Source organism: Ischnura elegans, chromosome X, assembly GCF_921293095.1.
Source record: "Ischnura elegans chromosome X, ioIscEleg1.1, whole genome shotgun sequence".
Classification (NCBI taxonomy): Eukaryota; Metazoa; Arthropoda; class Insecta; order Odonata; family Coenagrionidae; genus Ischnura; species Ischnura elegans.
Window position 1 is genome coordinate 41,592,075 of NC_060259.1, and position 20,824 is coordinate 41,612,898.

The 20,824-nt window shown below is 37.6% G+C and overlaps 1 protein-coding gene across 2 annotated transcripts in view; it reads left to right on the forward strand.

Moving 5' to 3' along the window:
• LOC124171860 (YTH domain-containing protein 1-like) overlaps nucleotides 1-20,824 on the forward strand; it is a 62,662-nt gene that overhangs the window by 38,493 nt on the left and 3,345 nt on the right. For both annotated transcript variants that reach the window (XM_046551222.1, XM_046551220.1), the window contains exons 14-17: nucleotides 16,192-16,250; nucleotides 16,345-16,418; nucleotides 16,572-16,631; nucleotides 16,721-16,813. In XM_046551222.1, the coding sequence (XP_046407178.1) occupies nucleotides 16,192-16,250; nucleotides 16,345-16,418; nucleotides 16,572-16,631; nucleotides 16,721-16,813 (286 nt within the window). The remainder of the gene's footprint in view (nucleotides 1-16,191; nucleotides 16,251-16,344; nucleotides 16,419-16,571; nucleotides 16,632-16,720; nucleotides 16,814-20,824) is intronic.

Sequence of the window (20,824 nt, forward strand, 5' to 3'; positions counted from 1 at the left end):
ATAACATTCAGGGTATTTTTTATCAAGTGTGATACCAGCTAAATGCCAGGATTCCTTTAAATGAATCAAGCTTATGATACCCTCTTAAAGTTTTTTTTTGCCATTATTCCACTGGCTTAACAAAGACCTCCAGGCTTTAGTCAGATACATTTCAGGGTCTTGATGCACTTTTTCGAGTCTATTATATGATGAGAATAATCCCATGGTGAACCAAGAGCCTGTTTTTTTTGCACAAGTTCCAGTTGAAACTTATGTTGTCTCAATTCAACAAGGCTATGATTTACCTATCTACATGTACTAACCTTATCATGTGACTGCTGAGACTGTAAATAAGCTGAAACCATGGGAACAACATTGTCTCCAATTTTAGCCAACCTCTTCATTTTGAAGACAAGGCCCTGAAGAGTTCTCTACTGAGGCCAAGTATCTTCCACAGATACACAGACAACACACATACGATGTGGCATCGTGGCTCTCAAACAGTGGGAGTGCGCATATGAATGCACAGCACTCAAACATCCAGTCTATAATGGAAAAGAGAAGAAGGAACAACTTCCATTTTTAGATATCTTAATGCATCAAAAAAGTTACGGAACACTTGGCCATCCTTATTACATGAAGCCAGCAGCAATAGGCCTGTGTTTGCATGCTAGGAGTCACCAACCAACCCAGAGGAAAAATGTCCTATCAGCTCTGGTCCACCATCATAGGTGAATGTGGGATGCAGAAACTCATTCAAATGAAATTTGGCACCCAAGGAGGGCTCTAATGGAGAAATATGACTATACTGGCAGGGAAAAGTACAAGCATTTAGATAATTCCCTGGTGATAAGGCCTTTCTCAGGGCCACAAACTAAGGAGATAATTCTGTAAGGCATGAAGTCCATAAATGTCAACAATTTAGGAAAGGAAACGATCCATATCCCTTTTACAAGTCTATAAATTCAGGTTATGAAGGTGGAAGACTCACTTGGCATGAAACTCTCCAGGATTTTGCAGATCCCATGTATATGTAAAGAATGGTAGTATGTTGTGGAGACAGGAAGGACTATTGAGACTTTATTTTAAGAACATGAAAGGTGAATATGAATATGACAACCAAGCAAGCAAGCTGTCATGGAACTCGGCCACCTTCATGGCCGCAAGGTTTACTTGTAAAAGATGAAAATATTGTGTCAAGGCAATGGTTTCTGGGATAGAATGGTGAATTGAAATTAAACTTGAAGGACTAAAGATAGTATTTTCCACCTTAGCCAAGTTTGGAAACTAATCTTGAACAGGATTGGACAAGATAGAACCAATCAGGTAAAAAGTTAATGCCTGCTGGAAATACATAGAATATGTGCCCAAAGATATAGATTGTATAATACTTGGATCTCAAAGACAAAAACAAGAATTTCACTTGTCAAAACATTGGAAGAAGATGGAGCCACTTACCCGGGAGGTTGTCTGAGAAACCTTTATCCATGTCATTCTCTGGACAAACCTGAAATAAGGGGGATTTCTTTTGATCATGAAATGTACATTATAACCATTTTCCTTCATAATATTCTGTGTGAAGGAAAAATTTCCAAAATATACTGCTTCCAGTGAGTTTGTGCTTTTCTGTTCATTGTGCATGAAGTAGGAAATGTATGCCCAAACACAAAATATTTTTTGCTCTTTCCTGAATTTTGCACTTGGGCACTCTATAGTTAAGAAATGAAACCGGTAGTTTCAGGTCAGATGTTTTGTTACTGATCCATCATAAATAAAAAAAATTTCTAGTTCGACTAAACTTTATTTATTGACTTTAAGTGTTTTGATGCTTTCTTTTTGCTTTCACACTTGAAAATGATGTGTAAGTGACAAAATGTTCAGTGCCAGTTTTATGGGCAACTCCAGTGAATATTGCTTGTTAATTAAAATACATATCTCCATGTGCAAACATAAGTGTATGCTTCCCGAGTATTCATGCCAGTTAGAATTTATCATCGTCAACATACATACATTTTCTGTGCATCCCACAAGTGAGACGTGTTCTAGATATTTCTTTATTCTTGTTGTACGCATTCCATGCATTTTTTATCTGGTCCATATGTCCCACACAGTGCTTTAATGTTGATGTAGTGCCCTTTCCATGTTAGATATCAGCTACATTCAATTTTTCAAGGAGTACTGGGTTTGTGTTCCTCCAAACTAAACCATACCCAAATCAGCTAGATGCTATTTTCAAATGGATAAGCAAGAAAAAGTATGCATCTGGAGTGTTAAGTTGTGTCTATCTCCTGATAGCTTCTGTCACTTCTTTCATGTAGCATTCTATCATGGTCCTGTGGGTGCTCAATGAGTTGAATTGATTAGGAATTTGTGGACCATTGTGAGATTGGCATGCGATATGTGGATTGTCTCATGCTTAGTGGGTGATGAAGTTGAGTTTTATTTGATGTTTGTTTATTGATGAAGGTGAGATTTAAGTAGTATGAGTTAATACATGACATAGCTCATAGTTAGCATGGTTGGGAATCAAGGTTGTTTTATATGTATGCAAAAGCAGAAGAAACATGCTTGGTGTGCCATCATTTCAAATCCATAGCTGTGTTTTAACATGGCAATTTCATTACCTGATGACAATAATGTTCTTGAACTAATTCTTCAGCTTTGGGACCTGCTTGGTTATAGTGGAAATTTTACTGGTAGTTATGCTGTCATGACTGAATATAATCCAGACATTCCTTGTTTACGTGCTGTTTGGGTCCCCATAATATCTATCTCTGTTTAAAATTTTGGGAATCATCATTTGGCTTTTTGTTTCTGGATTACTTTCTCTTCAATATGGTAAACTGCTGCCTACACTGAAGGATTCACATGATTATGGCAGTAATGATAATGACAAAAATTCATGTAATGATTAAAATATTGGTTTATTTCTAATTTTACACAGAAACATAGAAATATTGATGAAGAGAGCGGACCTAAATGATAGAAAAAGTGGAGCTTTGGTTACGAAACCATATCCACTATTGTACACAACATTATTCCAAATAAAATTTTACAGCAATTTCAATTAAATACCATTTATATTATGGGGCGGTATGTTGCTTCATTGAGTTTATCATTTTACTAGTTTTCTTGGACAGCAAATGAGATGTAGCTTCTTTAATGGCAAATACTGGAACGTCATAGATTGAGAGCCGCCAACTTAAGCGTATGACTTTTGTTGAGAGGAAATCTTAGGAAGGGTTTTTATTTATCTATTATTAAATACTTAGGAGGTATTAGATTAAATTTTTGAACAAATCAGGAGTTTTGGCTTAGTCACAGTGTATTGGGGCTAGTTTCCTAATCAAGAAGATAAACCAGATTTATTTCATGGTGCTCTTCATGTGGTCAGACCAGTCCCGTGCATTCATTGATTGCTGGTCTGAGAAATTTGACACATTGTGGTGAAAGAAATTGGACAAAATTTTGCCAATGATGGCGTTATTATGTAGACAAAGTAAGAAATCAGAGTTAGGAGGGTTTATTTTAGAGTGGAAATGCTAGTGTTAGGATTTATGAGACTTAGTAGCAACAGTTGCATATGTCACAGATCAATATTCCAAACAGATCCTCAAGTTTTGCTGAATTTTTGGGCTGATGAAAATTTGCACATTATTAAAAATACTGAATATTTAGTGTGAGTGGCAAGCCTCTGTATCTACATAACTCACCCATATTAATATGATAGGCTTTTTTCTTTTTTTTCTTCTCTATTTCTGTTTTAATTTCATTGCTTTCCATCAGCTTATCCGCATGGCAAAGTCTTTTTTCTTGCATAATTATTCCGATAAGTTAAATTGATCGTGTGTATTTTTAGTCTTCATTTTTATTTGTGAAATTTTCTCGAGTCAAACTTCCTTTTCTATCTGACATCTTCAAATTTTCTCTCTTCCATGTCTTGATTCTCCATTCATCATTTGATATTGCTATTTTTATTTACTCTTGCATTCGCATTAAACATGAATTGATATAGATTGGTATCCATTTTCTGAGAAGCATCAGAAAGCTGCGGAACAGCCTCTTTGACAAAATTATTTTTGTAATATTTAGTGTTTGCATTTCTCCTGATCAGGTGATGAGCAACAATTTTAGCTTGATGGTATTGCACCACCCCAGATCAAATAAGCTTTATGCCTCCAACTATCAGCCACCCACTCCTCGAACCTCTCACTCCCCTCCCCCACCACCTGACACAGATACCTATTTATATATGTATATGAATTTAAATTCCCAACTCTTCAGAATCCCTTGAGAAAGCAACCAGCATCGGTCGGGAAACTTGGGGCCACCCAGGAATTGACGTGGCGACATGGCCCAAAAGTTTTTATTCAACATTTATGCCTCCAGTTGGAAAATTGTGATAGTATTTCTGAGCACTATCAACCCACGTGCCTGTGGCTAGCTGTTGTAAAATTTGTTAAACCTATTCAGTGTAGACCATATCAAATAATGTCATATCTAACGGCATGATTTTGGTTTTTGAGGAGTTTGTTTCAGCTCTAACTGAAGACCCATTTTTAAAATTAGGTTCTTTATCAAATGTGCTAATGAACAGTTTCCATCAGTTTTCATGTTTCTTTGCATTTTGAGATCAACTTTGGCATTACCAAGCAACACAATGCCATTGCCTGCAGCTTGCAGAGCACATGGGGTGATAACGTCAACATATTCCGGCTGGGCCCACGTATGTAGTTGAATAATCCACAACAGATTCACCAGCTATCCTGCTGACGTCCTTAGGTGAAGGGTGGCAAGAGGATTGTGGTCATCTCTTCTATAAATACTATCTCATATTATTCTTTATGTAAGAGATGACCACAAGGTTCTTGCCATCCTTCACCTGAGGGCATCAGCAGGATAGCTGGCGACATTTTGGTGAAAGCTAAATTGCCATAAAGATTTATCCGAGATATTTTATTTATAAGAGTATCAGCAGGCTCATCAAAAGCCTTATATTTAATGTTTGCATTTTCTCCTCATCAGATAGAGAGCTTAAATTTTAGGCTGATGGCATTGCACCACCACAAATCAAATAGGCCTTTTGTACCCATATGCCATGTTTATTAAGGCCTATGAGAGCTGTAGCATTGACATTACAAGCAAAATGAAAATTGTACATATTAGGTCGTTTGAAAGCTTTCAATTCATGACATTGATAGTGATCAAATAATGAGTATCTTTTCTGTATTATCAGTGCATACATTGTATTTAAAACTGTGACTGGACTAAGATATTTTGGTAACATTTCTAGCCACTGATACTACATCTTGTTCTGTTATTTGCAATGAACAAATGGGAATGCTATACAATGAGGGCTCCAACTTCATCTCTCTAAAACATTTAATGTTTGTTATATTTAAGTATTTTTGAATGGTCTGTAGTGTAATGAACTGGATTACGGTCCAAATAACCTTGGTGATAAGTACTTTTTGAGTGACCTTGCCCATATTGGCATGTTGAGTATGGAGTTTTTTTTATTCCCTCAAACCATGGCTGCAATCAATATGAATATCTCTGGAATGTATTTTTGTGGCCTTTCCAGCTGAAGGTTAATAGATCAATGTCTATTTTCAGTCTCATTTCTGCTTAATTTGTCTCAGATTTATTCATCTCCTTACATGTTATTCTCACTTACACGTACAATGCTGTTTTAGGATGAAAATATATTTTTAATCAGTCTTACTTATTTTTAGTTGATGGGTAACTATTTTTTTCTATAGTGGTAATGAGTGGCATATTTTTCTAGTTCTTCATCTTTTTCCATAGTAGTTGTATGTTTCTGAAAGCATGATAATGTGCATGCGCCTCATAATGAATGGGAATGAATACCTCTGCATTGCCAGCCTTTCCAAGTGCTCTGACACTGGGTTACTATTCAGGTCATCTGTGAATTTAGTGTTTTACGTGGTTGTGCATTTGGGAGGGATAGCAATTAGTGGCATCTTTAGGACAGGTGGGAAAGTTTCTATGAGACCAATTAATTGGGGAGTTGAGGTACAGGCATCCCCCGAGTTACGTATGTCTCGACTTACGTAAATCCGTACTTACGTAAGCGATAACCGTATTTCAAATGATTACATTAATTTTCGAATGCGAGCGCGAAGAAGTAGATATTCGCTCGTACAACCTATGGAAGAAAAAATATCGAACAGTTATAGAGTTTTTTACGTGCTAAAAATAACAAAGTGACCCATTTTTGTCATTCCTCGAAGGAAATTTCATTAATTTCTGTAGAAAAATCGCTTATAAATCCCAAGTCAGCAATCAACGTGAAAATTTGCAGTTCTAGCGATGGATGTGGTGGCGTATGTGGTTGCGGTCATTGCTATACGATACAACTTGTTATACAGCAATCTCTGAAGCGCCAACGCAAAGGTTCGACTTACGTAAATTTCGACTTACGCATAGTCTGCTGGAACGCATCTCTTTCGTAACTCGGGGGATGCCTGTACTAAAATTTTTCCCTAGGATGTTTCACTTATTTTATTGTTTACATTAGTGTTAGCCATCGCCCATTTGAGATACAAAGCTGCGGCTGATGATAAAGACACCAATCTGAAATAAAATGTGCACAAAATATTAGCATAGAGAAAGGAATTACCAGATTGCTCTCTGCGTGGTAAATGTTGTTGAAGCTAGTTCTTCCGCGGAAATTTAGGTAGATTACTAGCAAGCCTATCGCCAACAGTGGTTTGGAAGTTTTACTGTAACATTCTTTGTACTAAGTGAGTGGTCACAGCATATTCCATGAGAGCCATTTGATAGTTTTGATTTTCTAATGTTCTGCTTTGAATTTGCACAATGCATTGCTGTTTGCTCTAAGCAAATACATATGCCAAAGAACAGATCCCTGGAATGTGGATTAACTTCCGTATCTTTAACCATCGAATGGCTGTCATGGAATATGCGTCGACCATTGGCTTGGCCCAAAAAAAACATCATGGCATACTCTAGGGTGGCAGTGCTGCTATATACTACCACTACGATGACTATGTGGCAGTTAGTCGAAGGGCTCGCCAGTATGCCACCTAAATTTCAGTGGTGGAGTTGGCTCTATTCCTGGTTACGCTATTCAGTGTGCAGCGAGCACTCTGGTTATTCATTTTTCTACAACACCAGCTACTTTAAACACTCGTCAGATTTATGTGGATATGCATTTCACTGTGGGAGGTGGTGTATGATTTTTTTACTATGCACTCATGCTGTGCATGCGATCAAATGCTTAAGCCATACAACCTCTCAACAAGTGGACCGTGACCCACCTTCCTCTCTTCATTCTACCCAAAAAGTCTGTTCTCTACCCCACCTGTCATTTTCCTTACTTTTTTCATGGATTCCTTCCCTCCTCCGCTGTTTTTGAGATTGACTTTTATCTTAGATATTGCCACTGCTGCTCTCTTTGGCTCCACTTTATCCTTTCATCAACATGTAGCTTCCTTGCACTTGATATTATGCACTTTCTCATTTGCCTTCATTCATGCTCATTACACTTCCATTTTCCTCATCACCCATATGTTAATATCACCACTGTATCCATGTTCATACAAAGTACCACCTGATTAAATAAATTGTCTTGTTTGCTCAAATTTTTCCTCTATATAAGTGTACTCAGTATTGATTTCATAAGGTTAGAAAACCTCAACTGCAGTTTTATTCAGTCTACATTCCTATTACTGTTTTTGCTTATTTATCCCCAAGAGTGTGCAGTCTCTTTCATGGTTGTCTAATAAATGCTCTGTTGTCAGAAAATGTTACAGACTTGGCCATTAATCCACCCAGTTTTATTCTTATATACAGCCCCTCATCCCTTACCTTAATCTCATCAATGTTAACACATTCCCCGCCATTCAGTTATGGATGATTTCATCAATGAACCCATATTTTATTTAAAACCTTATCATTCTTATTAACTGTTGATTTTAGGTTAGTTAAAATGCTGCTGTACACCATGTCAGCAAAGCCTTACGCACTGTGGCAACCAACAGGGTGTTGTGATCAGCAAAAGTTATGATTTGTTTTTAAGTCATGACTGACTTAAAAACGAATCATAACTTTTAGGAAGGTATGGCCAAATCTGTGGAGAATATTAACATATTTGCTGCTGAGCTTAATCCCCCTACCCAGATTCAAACTGCAGTGGGTCACATGCAAGCTCATCTTCTAATCACTGCCTTGAGGTGGTGCTACATTTGGGTGCCTTCAGCCAATGGGGGTGGGTAGAGGGGAAGTGTAGGAACATGCAGCAGCCACCTTTTGGGCCCATTGCACTAGGGACTGCACTATAGCCCTCCCTCTATAGTGCCTCAACAATGTGGCACACACCCACTGCCAGACTTAGCGCTGCTAACTTCTGGGCTTTTGCAACCTATGCATTAGACCAAGACCAGTGTCAGACAGAGCTGCCTGGGAGTGCCACCCAGGTGGCATCAATACCATTTTTTTCAATTTTAATTGTAAAAATCCGTTCTGAAGTGACATCAGGTTATGGGGTTGTGTTTGAGTTTCACATAAAATTACGCACTGATAGATAATGTTAGACCATAAGTGGTGGGCCAAGATGTGAATGGTTGGCCATTTTACATTGAGAGTTAAATAAGATTTGTCCAGGGTGACAGAAACCACTGGTGGATCACACTTTGGATTGCACCACATGTATTGTATAGTCACACCAAGTTTTATGTCTTTAACTTCTCATTTAGCTAAATGGCGACAGCCACAAAATTGAGACAAATATGTAGTACATTTTCCATCACCCAGGGAGGAAGTCTGGTGTGATCTGTGGAAGCAAACGAGTGAAATAACATGGATGAGAACCTTGCCTTATGCCCCTGCTAAGAACTACATGCCTTTATTCTCCATAATCATCCAACCGTAGTGGCAATGTACCAGTCTCTTACCAAAACCAGAATCTTTAATCCACAGCATCAACCATGTGGAGCTGCTCTTTCAGGATTAATATAAAATTTCCTTCGTGATGTGCAAGTTCTTCTTTGCTACTTTTCTATGTCCTTTGCATTGGTCCTCGGTGTTATTTCTATGCTAGGATTTTGCTTGACTACCCACGAAAACTGCCTCCCTCACTCTCCAGCATGTTGCATTTGTTAATAGACCTAATTTTAGTGGTTTTATAGTTTCATTTGCCTGATTCCATCTTCACTCAGGCCTAACCCAAAGATAATATAGTTGGATATGCCATTGGCAAAACCATAGCCAGCAGGGGGTCAAGGGCCTCTGCCCCCTCAAATTTTTCTGATGTACAGTCGTCATTGCACCTCTTCGAAGTGAACCCCATAATCGTCTTTTCTAGACCAATCGGAATCAGGGTAATGTGGTGACTTAAGTGTCGGTTTTATATCTCACAGGCCCAGATTCAAATCTTGGTGATTTTCCTTCCCAAGCACCCAAATGACTTTAACTGTCAACTGCCTCAACCAAATAGTAATCAGAAAGAATCCTATCACTCCCCCACCCCACCCCTTCCCTAGTATGTTCTCTGAGTACAGCGATAGCCATCACCTAAAGTGATTGGGCGTGTGCCATGAAAGGGGTCAACCCACTTACAGAACTCGTTGGGCTCACCCACCAAATCTCTTTAATTGTTGATTGTAGCAAAGTTTAAAAAATGAAGAGATCTGTATTTTCCAGTTTTGCAATCTGATGCCTACACCTTGAGCTATTTGTGTCAAAAAATCGTTGGCCTTAGCACTTCAGCATATTAGTCGATTACATCACAAACTCATGCGGAGCTGGACTCCACTTCCCTGCTACTCATCATTCTCGCACATTGGCATAGAGTGGTTCATTGTTGTTTACACTCTTGCAAGCTATTCCTTCCCTCTGAGAAAAGTACTTTCTGATCGAGTAAATGAACCAAGACTCTAAAGATGTCACCAACTAATGGAAAGTGGGTAGCAACTTTCGCATTTTTTGTTTTATTTGTGAGATAATGGCAGAATAGGGGTGATGTTTAGTGACGTAACTTATGCTTCCCTTTCATGTACTGAATTCTATTAGTGAATTGCTATTTTGGGTCTGAGTAAATGACACCATTCTGGAGGTTTCATGACCCTCTATGTCTGTTAAGACAGTCCTGGCCTGAATGTTGATTTTCTGTACCTTGATATGGATGTGACACTTACCTTACTAGGAATTTGAACTCTGATGAGGGTAAAGGTTATGGAAAAAAGTGTCAATATCCCATGTTAATGTATTTTCATCTTGAAGCATGCACTTCCATTTGTCAAGGATTGTTGCCAGCCGTTACTCTAGTTACCTATGTTGATAAATGAGAGAAGTTTATTATTGTAATGCTATAAGTGGCAGCTGGTGCAGAAAAACAACAATGTGCTACTCCCTCCCTCCCATTACCTCCCCTATGCTCCCCCCACCTCACCCTCACCCCACAATGAAATGTGTGGAAATTTGAAGTTTACAAACCCATTGGATAAAAATTGGTTCTTATGCCGTTGCATTGTGGGGGCTATCTTCTTCTCAATGGAGAGCATTGTCAGTCAGTGGCGGATACACATGGGGGGCACAGGGGGCACTCTCCCCCTTTGCAGGGCTGCCCGCGTTGCCGAATATTGCAGGGCCACAATTGTAACTTTTTTATATCATAAGATAGCTTTGTCTTGTACATGCGTATAATTATTTTTAATAAAACTATCTTAAATTTAGCAAGTGACTTGGTAATTTTTCATTACGATAAAAGTTAAGGTAGCTCAAAATATCTTTTGTGCCCCCCTTTAGTTTTTTCTGTATCCGTTACTGTTGCCAGTGCACATAGCCATTCTGGTGTATTCCACTGGAAGGTTGTACTATCTGCTTGTGTGGTGATAAATACCTCCAGCTCTAGGAATATCTACTATCAATGCAGTGTTTACTATGATGCACTGCATAATGCTAATGTTTTCAACTGGATGAGGAGAAGCCTTGCAAATTCTTGGTGGCTCTGAACTCCCCAGCACATGCCAAGGTGTGCAGCATACTACCGGTGGGGAATTCTAAACACTTCATACATGAACAATGGATTAGTACAGATAAATCACTCCAAATTTGTTAAAAAAAGGATCCTTTGTATCTGATTTTCAAATATTTAGTGTGCTGCAGCTCTTCACCACGCAATCACCACCTACCTCTGAGTGCTGTCACAACAAATCCTGGTTCTTGTTAGAGCAAGGAAATACAGAACTGCTAGCTAAATGTGAAAGCAATTCACTGATGCTCGTATTCAGGTTAAAATTCTCAATGCATGAACTAATGGTTATATTGGGTGCTCTGCAATCCATTATGATTATGTATATTGTCTAGCTGTTGCTGGAATGTTAAATATCTTTGACATCACACTGCTGCATTTGATTGTAGTGGTTTTTATTTATGTCCTTGTTTGATCATTTTGAAACGAGCATTAAGAAATCACTAACAATGGATAGAGAAACAGTTTTATAATTTCTTACTTTCTGAAGTGGGGAGGGGAGATAACACCGTATTTTCGTATTTACGCGCTCTTGCAGTCTTGTTAGCATAAATTTTCATTCTGAGGGAACTAATAATTTTGTTTTCTTAGGATGCTAACCTACTGTACTATTTCATTGAAATGTTCTTTTAATTTCTTGTGATTCTTTCTGATCTTAATTATGTTTTTTGTTTGAAGAAGTTTGTAGCCCAAGTAATTTAAGCCTGAATGTTGCTTTAAACTCAGTCCAACTTTGCATGCATGTCATTGTTGACCGCAATCCATTTTTTGTGCATTTAATCATGCCATGTGTTTTGTGTCATAGGAACCATAAAATTATTCTTCCATTAATGTAGAATATATGGTATTTTAAAGCATCATATAATGACTGTTAATATATTGATTGGTTGATTCATTAAGTACAGCAGGTAAGCAACATGTATGCTAATCATTGTCATTTTAGGAGAGCTGTACAAAATAATCCTAAAATTCTATATCCTCATTTTTTCCATGAATAATTTACTGGCACCCATAAAACTTCTGGTGAATCTCATGTCACCGGTAGAGCTTCAATTGCGATAATATTTAATTAATAACCCGATAACTACATTTCTCCCTCTCCTATGATGATAAGATGGACAGTTCAAGTCCATGAATGTCATTCAAAATAATATAATTAAGTTTTTATGTTAATTTTTGTGATTTTCTTGGGAACCCCTAGCTCACCCAAACACATTCATTGTATCTCTTTAATTTTATCTCATAGTTAATGTAGAGCTAACTTTATTAGGTGAGGAAACTTTAATTAAACCACATTAATAAAAACTAGAGCACGACCCGGTTTTCAACGTCATAATGTCATCATCAGGTGGTTGAATCACCATCAACCACATGATGATGATGCACCATAATGTAGTATGTGCTGTTGCAAACTACCATTTGATTATTATGGACGTGAAACTACTTGTTACGGCCAAGTTGGCAAATCTATTCCTCTCTCATTGATCAGTCAGAATTCCATTTTTGTTTTTGCTGTATAGAATATGTACCAGAAGCGTCAAATCTCTCGCAAGTGTCATTCAGAACCATGAAAATGCGTGCACAGGTACATAAAGCTATTTTTCTGTGTGATGGTTACACAGGATGCACGTATATGTTGCATCCATTGGATGAGACATTAAACTTTGATCCCCTTGGCACCCTCCATTAAGAGCAGTTTAATGCTGTCCTCACTCTCCCATCCCCTCCCTTCCCTCAAGACACCAATTTCCTCAGATATTGGTTCTACTCACCTAATGCCTACGCCCAAAAGGTAGTTTGGTGAATGACGATTGGCTATAATGACTGGGAAAGACATGAAAACATATTTACACATGTAATAATATAGACTTTTCTCTTCAATCCTCATCTTGGATCTTATTGTTGCTTTTCTTTGAATAGTATTAAGTTGCGTCTGTGCTCTCATTTGCATAAAAAGAGTCAGTCTATCACTAATCACCTACATCTTTGCCATCCAGTTCATCCACCCAAATGATCATATAGTAAACATGCAATTCCCCTATAGAAAATAATCCTACGAAGAAGTAAAGTTTTTTGGTTAGCCAGTACTTGTTTACATTATTCACATTGTGGCACCTCATTTTTGGAAGCATCCGCTGATAATTTCTTGATAAACCTCAATTTAATCATCCAAAAATTTGCCTGAAGTGGGAAAAATCATTTGCAGTGATCCAGGCTCTAAATGGAATCCCCCAAATTCTTGGTTCTGTTGAAACCTGGTTTCAGTCAAGATAAAAATTCATTGCTTTTAGAATATTAGGCGTTGCACAACCTATCTTGTCTATCTCACAACCTCAAAGGGACTTTGTTCAGTTGGCTACATATGTACATAAAATGCCAACCTTAAGGATCATGTGTGAGGTCCTGAGTGGCCAAAGGGTAATGCCCAGGATATAGGTTTTTCTGCCCCTCTTTACTTTAACCTGGTCACTGGATGACTCTAATGGGTTCAGTTGTGGGTTTCTCATGCCTAAACCTAAATAATTAACTTACTAGTTAATTCTTTATGTTTATTGGTGTTTTATTTAGCTAGAACAACCTCAAAAAATTGAATTTTCCACTCTTGAAATGATGATACCTCTATTTTACCAATGGAGTGTGCTATAATGATGATAAATAACCAACTTTGGCCAAAAGTAAAAAAAGAATAATCATGGTCATGAGTGCTTATTTTTTTAATTTTTCAAGCATTTTCATTTTATAGTTACAAATTTTCCAATAATGAGCCTTTCTGTGGCACATGAAAAGTTGTAGAGTTCCCTCCATCCGACAAAAATAGCGAAAGGAGTTAGAATACTATGCATTGCTAAATGGGACAAAAAGTAACACATCTATGGATCAAATGTTACTTATTTCGCTGTCTATCTACCAACCCCTTGGCTGACTGTTCCCATAGTTCCCTGGAAATGTGAACTATGGTTCTACTGCCTGATGCCATTGGTGCTTTGAAGTTTCTCCTTTTGCCAGTAGATTTCACATAAATATCTGTTTTAGACCTTTTTTGTCAACTCCAATGCATCTTTTTTTCTCTTGCATTAATAGTGATCATCATCAAAGCTATCTATCATGTAGAGAATAAGCTTTGGATTATCCTTCTCCCTTTCTCCCAGAACATCAAATTTGGTTGTGATAGTGGTAGCTCACATTGCTTTGATGACAGTGCGAGATTCATTTGTCTTCCTTCCTTCCCTATCCCTACCTAATGGCATTGTCACGCTCATATGAGGGTAGTGTCTATTTTCTTTTTACCTTCGCATTTTCTCCCCCTCCTGTGGTTCAGGGTGCATAAGTCTCGGACTTGTATTCCTGACCTTCGGAATTTAACCCATTGAGATTGTGGTAGGATCTCCATCCACCTGTCAAAGCAATGCAAAGTTAAGGAAATAAAAACATTTCAATGCTACTAAGTGGGGTTTTATTATACTTTCTTATGTTCAAGGGTTGATTGTGGGATAATTTTCATCCCATTCAAAGTTTTTTACTCCAATATCCCAGTCATGGATACCACTCTTCCTATTGACTTCTGTATTAGATATGCTTTTATGTATTTTGAAATGCTAGATCAGTAGGTTTTCCTCATTTAATCCAGCAAATTTCAGTTGTAAAAATTAAAAAATAAATATGGTAGTGTCATGAATATTTCCTTTTGTATAGAGGCAGGGATATTGCTGTGTTCAAAGGTGAGTGTACAATGACTAAATCTTTTGATCTAAGCTTGAAGTGTCTATCTTTGAAACTTGTGCTGAAATTCTTGTCACTCAAATTCGGGAGAGAAAATGGCCTCTATCAGCTTCATTCCCTTTTCAGTTTTAAAAAATCTAGGATTATTGAGAACTTATTTGTCATATTATGTTTAGATAAGTCATTTAATCCATTGATAATTGTACGTTCCAAACATTTCTTCCCATACTTTTGTCCTTATGAGTATGTTAGGATATCCAATGTTTTTATCTCTAGATGTTACCGTGGTTAGTACTTTTATGTTCTGCATGATGAGAATGAGTGCTCTCTGTTTAACTGTCACAAAATTTTCTCATGTAAGTTTGATATCAGTTTGCCCTCTTCTACAGAGAACGCTGATGCTTATTATTTCTATGCCGGTGTTTTTTTTTGGTAGTGTACCCTTGTTTATTCATTATCTGGTGCATATGGATTTTATCTATATTTTTAATTACCTGAATTATATTCTGAATGCTACATTAATTGCCTGTATTAAATCACATCTCTAGAATGTGATTGTCATTTTACTTTTGTTTTCTTCAGTCACTCATAGCATATTTTTCCCTGTTTTAATTCACAATTCATTTTTAATGCTTTTGGAATGGGCAGTTGTTTGGCATGATGCCTTTGCAGCCTTGATGCCTTTACACCTTTATCTTTTAAATTACTTACATCTTTTGTTCAAGCATGAATCCAAGGGTACCTAATATATTAATTATTCACCACCCGTAGCATGTAGGGAGCAAATTTTTTTGTTTCAGTTTTACTTTGATGGGTTTGTCAAGGATGGAATGAAATTGAGGTAGAACTTGTATGCACCACACACAATTATCTTTGTTAGAGGACATGTGTTTGTTTGTAATTATTTATTATGCGTACATCTTTATTTGACTTAGATTTTATTTTCATTAAATTCCATTTATTTCCATATTTTTATTTCCATAAAATGCTTCACCATGCTACTTCTGTTGATATAGCACCATACACGAAATGTTTTTGCATCAAGACTGGTAATTGAGCTATTGAACCAGAATTTGAATAAATTTATGTTTGGTCGATATCTGCTCAGAATGTAAGTGGTAGCTGATTTATATTCTGCAAATACATTAATGCCCAGTTCTAGGAAGAATTTCATTGACTACAGGAGAGTCATTTACTAAATGTACTATCTCAACGTCCACATGTTTATCTTTACTTGTTGGAATATTGTCGTTATGTTTCCATGGTGTTTCTATGTTAATTAAGTTTCTGTAGAAAATAAAGTGTTCTAATTAATTATGATTCATAGTATGCCTTTCAAATGTATTTTTTTAAATCATGATTTAATCGCAATATTCCTGTACTTTCCATCTTCATCTTATGACTTCATGAATTTGTGGCTCAGGTATTAAATTTTAAAATTTTTTACTTAAAGAAAATGTTTTTCATCTGCATAGGGAAAGGAGGCGTCACTTGGATGAGAATTGCTTTGTGGAGCCTAGGAGTCGTCTCAATGGTAATTTGTATATGTAATATTACAAAATGATATTTTTGCCCCTGCTTAGAATTTTTGCGTATATTTCCTAATGTCGTCTTATTCCATTCTCCAGATTCTTACAGGGAAAATGTTCGAGACAGGTCGCCATTGAGGTTATCAAGATCTAGGGAGAGGCATTATAACCCAGTAAGTATTACATGAACATTCCTGTTTTGGTTCATTTATGGCATATTGCTTACAGGCTGTATTAACAAAATGTTATATTTTGAAATTTAATATCATGAAGTGCTTAATCTTCAAATTGCTAGGCATTATTTTGCGTTTCATCTTTCTCTGCAGAACTACTACAATTACTCCAGGGGAGGGCATTCAACATCACACTTGCCATTTTATTCATCTGTAAGTATCTATCTTATGTATCATCATGTTGTAAACAGTTTGGTGGTCTTAACCTATTGCTGATGTCATTATTTTTCTCATTTTTCCAGCCTCAGTTTGATCCCCCCCCTCCTATTCGGTACTACGATGGAATTCCATCTCCAGACTATTCTTTACGTTCAAGCCGTCAAGATAAACGCTCTGTAAGTGAAAGTAATGCTATGGTTAGTTTAGTTGAATTACTTTTACTTCTCGGAAATAGAACACAAAGTATTTGTGTGGGTCATTGCCACTCGTGATATCAAGGGTCTTTCGAAAGGTTTCTGTGCTACTTGAAAAATTTGTGCTACAGCCTTCGCTTGTAAAAGGAGGTTTTTATTTTACTGAACTGTAAATGTGGAATGAACACTCCTTCCTCTCACTGCCTCTTCTTCAGGGGATAGAGGTTCATTGGATAGAAGGAAACACATGTATTCATTTAACAGAGGATAGATTGCAGAAAAAATAGAATTTCTTATAATTCATTAAATTTTCTGTAGACTTCCATTATTTAAGTAACTAGATTGAACCTGTTACACATGAAATTATGCTCAAATGGTTAATCTTGAAGAAATTTTCCACCACATCTCCCCATGGCAGTCCCTACCTTTGTAATTTTTCTTTGTGGCTGCACCCCTTTCCTAGTTTTCTAAGTCATTGCTCCCCTGATAAAAGAATCGGAAACCAAACCTATCTCTGTCCACAATGTGTGGTCCACATTTTATCAAGGAACGAGAACTTATATGTTTTTTTCAGTGATGAAGTTTAAGGGTAATCTGAGAGATTGAGAATACCAAAAATGATATCAGAGAAACCTTTATTATGCACGTTAACTATATTGTCCGTTTTATGCTCTCAAGAAACTAGATAGGTACAAAATTTTACTTGAATATCTGTGGGGTTCAGGTTGGCATGATGGCTATAATGCTGGCTTCCCACCCATTAGGGCTGGCTTCAGATCTTGGTAGGGGCAGAGGTTTATCAGAGACTTCCCAATCACTGTTCAAGTGATTTGTGGAGGGCTCTTTATGCACAGCACTTTGTCCTTTGGATTGTGTGTTTAGCCATGGTCCCTTTTGCACCTTTCGTTAAGAGGAGGCTATTGCCAATGCCAAGTTCCACTCCGCCCTTCCCTCATTCCACAAATGGCATACTTAAATTTCCATGAAGTGCATTTAATTTATATGTTTGTATCATATGTATGTTAGTGTATTACAGTAAACTCTTGATTTTACGAAGCAGGATTTTACGAAGTTTTCGATTATACGAAGTGATATTGCGGTCCCGGTGAAAAGCCTATGCTAAATACATGGCGTTATTCGATTATACGAAGTTTCGATTATACGATTTTTTTTGAATTTACGAACCTCGGCCCGGTCCCTAGGAGCAAATGGCATTCGTTTATACGAACTACGGCGAAAAATTTGTCAACAAAACTAGTTACGCCGGCGTAAGTAGCTAAAAAATCAGCGCTTCCAACTGTGGTCCATCAAAAGTGCGAAATCGTAAATGATAATGCAACTTTGGAGAGAAATGGGTCGCCAAAAACCTCACTGTGAGAATTTAGGGGGAGTAGGAGTTCAGTTAAAATATCGCGGCTGACATTATGCCCCGATTTACGTACCTGCTCGTAAACATAGCATCGACAATAATTCGTAGTTTAACATGTCAGGAAGATCGCGCGGAGTATTTCGTACACCCCTAATTAACCCTTTGCACTGCTGTGAACGTACTTCGAAGACTACTTGACTACTTTGCGCCGAAGCACTTCGAAGGGTCCCTAAACCGGGACCCTTTCCTCGACGAGCTCACCCTCGCTGGCCCCTGAAACTGGGCTATTTTTTAATGCATTACCTGACGCAACCCTGGGTTTCAAAGGGCAAAGGTGCCATGGGGGGAAAAAGAGTAAAGCCGTGTCCCAATTGGCCATTTGGCTATGCCAATTCAAGGATTTAGCCATGACGCCATCTTGGAAGGATGTCCCAACTCGTTAGCCAGCATAAGGGAGGGAATTTAGGCAGCTAACGCGGCCGCCAGATTTAGGCATCGAGGAGTGCATCCTTCGCCCCACTTTTCCCATGATTCAAAGCGTGCAAAGCGTCTTCAGGTGAAAGGGCATCATGGCTGTCAACAAGGGATAGTACTTGTTTGCAAATAGTGTTGATATTTTGAGACTTGTTCGATTAATTATTAATTTTTATTTAGTTTATAATAATGAAATGCGTTAATGGAAGTGTAAGAATTACGGAGAAATTAGTTAAAGAGAAGGCGGCGTTAATTTTAATGCTAATTAATGTTTATATGCTTCTTATGTATGTATATGTTATTGTATAACTTTTCATACCGATCACATGTTATCTTTTGCTACCGTATATTTTTTTAACGTGTTAAATAATGCTTATTGATGTTTATATGCTTCTAATATATACTTAATTATGCAACACTATGTCTAAATTCTTATTTAAAACTTTTTGTACATTAGGTTAACACCCGTAAGAATAAACAATTATTATTATATGTTATTGGACAAAGTCCCGAAATTGGAATCGGAATAAGTAACAAAAATTAAAATCTATAGTGATTATAAGATGATACCGAAACCTGATTTATGTACGTAAACCATACTTTCAATAAATTTTGAAAATAATTCCCAAGTCAGACGGTAACCGTTTGAATAGACTAAATAGACCTGTTCTTAATAATACAAAACTAGAAATTAAATTGCTAAAATATAAGGAATTCGAAAAAGTACTTTGTTGAGAGACGATTGAAATATTACAAACCAATGAAAAGGAATATACGCTAACATTACGCCACAAACTTAGCTAAAACCTCTTTAACAAAACCATATGGAACTAAAAATACGAATTTGAAAGTATACCCCTACTTTACTATTACAAAAAGGTTGTCTAAGATACTAAAATTATGATTAAATACTCTTCTCCGACATCTAATTCTCAAATTCACTTGACCCATCACATTTTAACAATTTAGGGTGGGTTTTGTTCATCATTTTTTCAAATTATTCCGACTATCTCTTGTTTTGCATTGGCCTAGTGCCCAGTAGATGGCAGCACCTGCGTAAGGATGTCCCAATTCATGCTCCCTTGTGGTTGGCTGCCCAGAATCTGGCTGGCTAAATACATGATGCCTAATGGCTAACGAGTTGGGACACGGCTTAAAGTGCGTGTTACTGTGGGGCTGTGCGTCAACCAAACGGGCACGGACAAAATAAGCCCGTTGTCATTGGGAAATTTGAAAGGCCACGGTGCTTAAAACATGTAAAATTGGAAGCCCTCCCCGTTTTTTACCATGCAAATAAAAACAGCTGGATGACCCGAGAAATTTTCCAGCAAACGGTTATACGTCTACAGAGAAAAATTGCTGGAGAGAACAGCAAAATTGTTTTAATAATGGATAATGCCACCGTTCATAAATACGTAGAAGATCTAAAATTGGCCAATGTTCGAGTCCTCTTTTTACCCCCGAACTCGACTAGCAAGTCCCAGCCCTTGGACCAAGGCATTATCCAGGATTTTAAAGTCCTGTACCGGAAGAAGCTTGAGCGGTATTACTTGCGATGGATCGGTATGTATACATTCATCTATTTTGCTCATGTGCGTTTGGATATCGATTTAGATATTTTTATTCATGATTATCATTCTTTCAAATCTATTTGCTACTTTTATAAATGGGAACAGAAATTAATAACATCCCGAAATGGACGTTGATACATGCAATCCGCGCCATAATATCTTTTCGTGTATATATTGGCCTTTGTGAATGGACAACTTAAATATCTTAAGTATTGGGCTCTATTTACCGCCAATTTATATTTCAGGCTTCTCGTAATGAAGACGCACTTCCAAGTCTAACCATGAACTTTCTTCTCACGCGCTTCCCCGTTCTCCCATGCTGGGGTTCTGTCCATTCAAAGCCTTTGTCCCTTCCCTCCTGCCGCCTTTGGCTGATCTTGCTGACACCCACCTTATGCATCCCAAACCCCTCCTTCCCCAGCATTTCCCATTCACTCCCTCCCTAAGGTGACTGAGCTTGTGTGCGTCGCAAAAAAATACGGCCCCCAAAAGTAGACTGAGGCAGAGCTGAAGGCCATTTCCCCACCCTTCTTTGACCTGCCCCCTTCACCAGTCCTTGTGCTGACCACACTTCTTCCC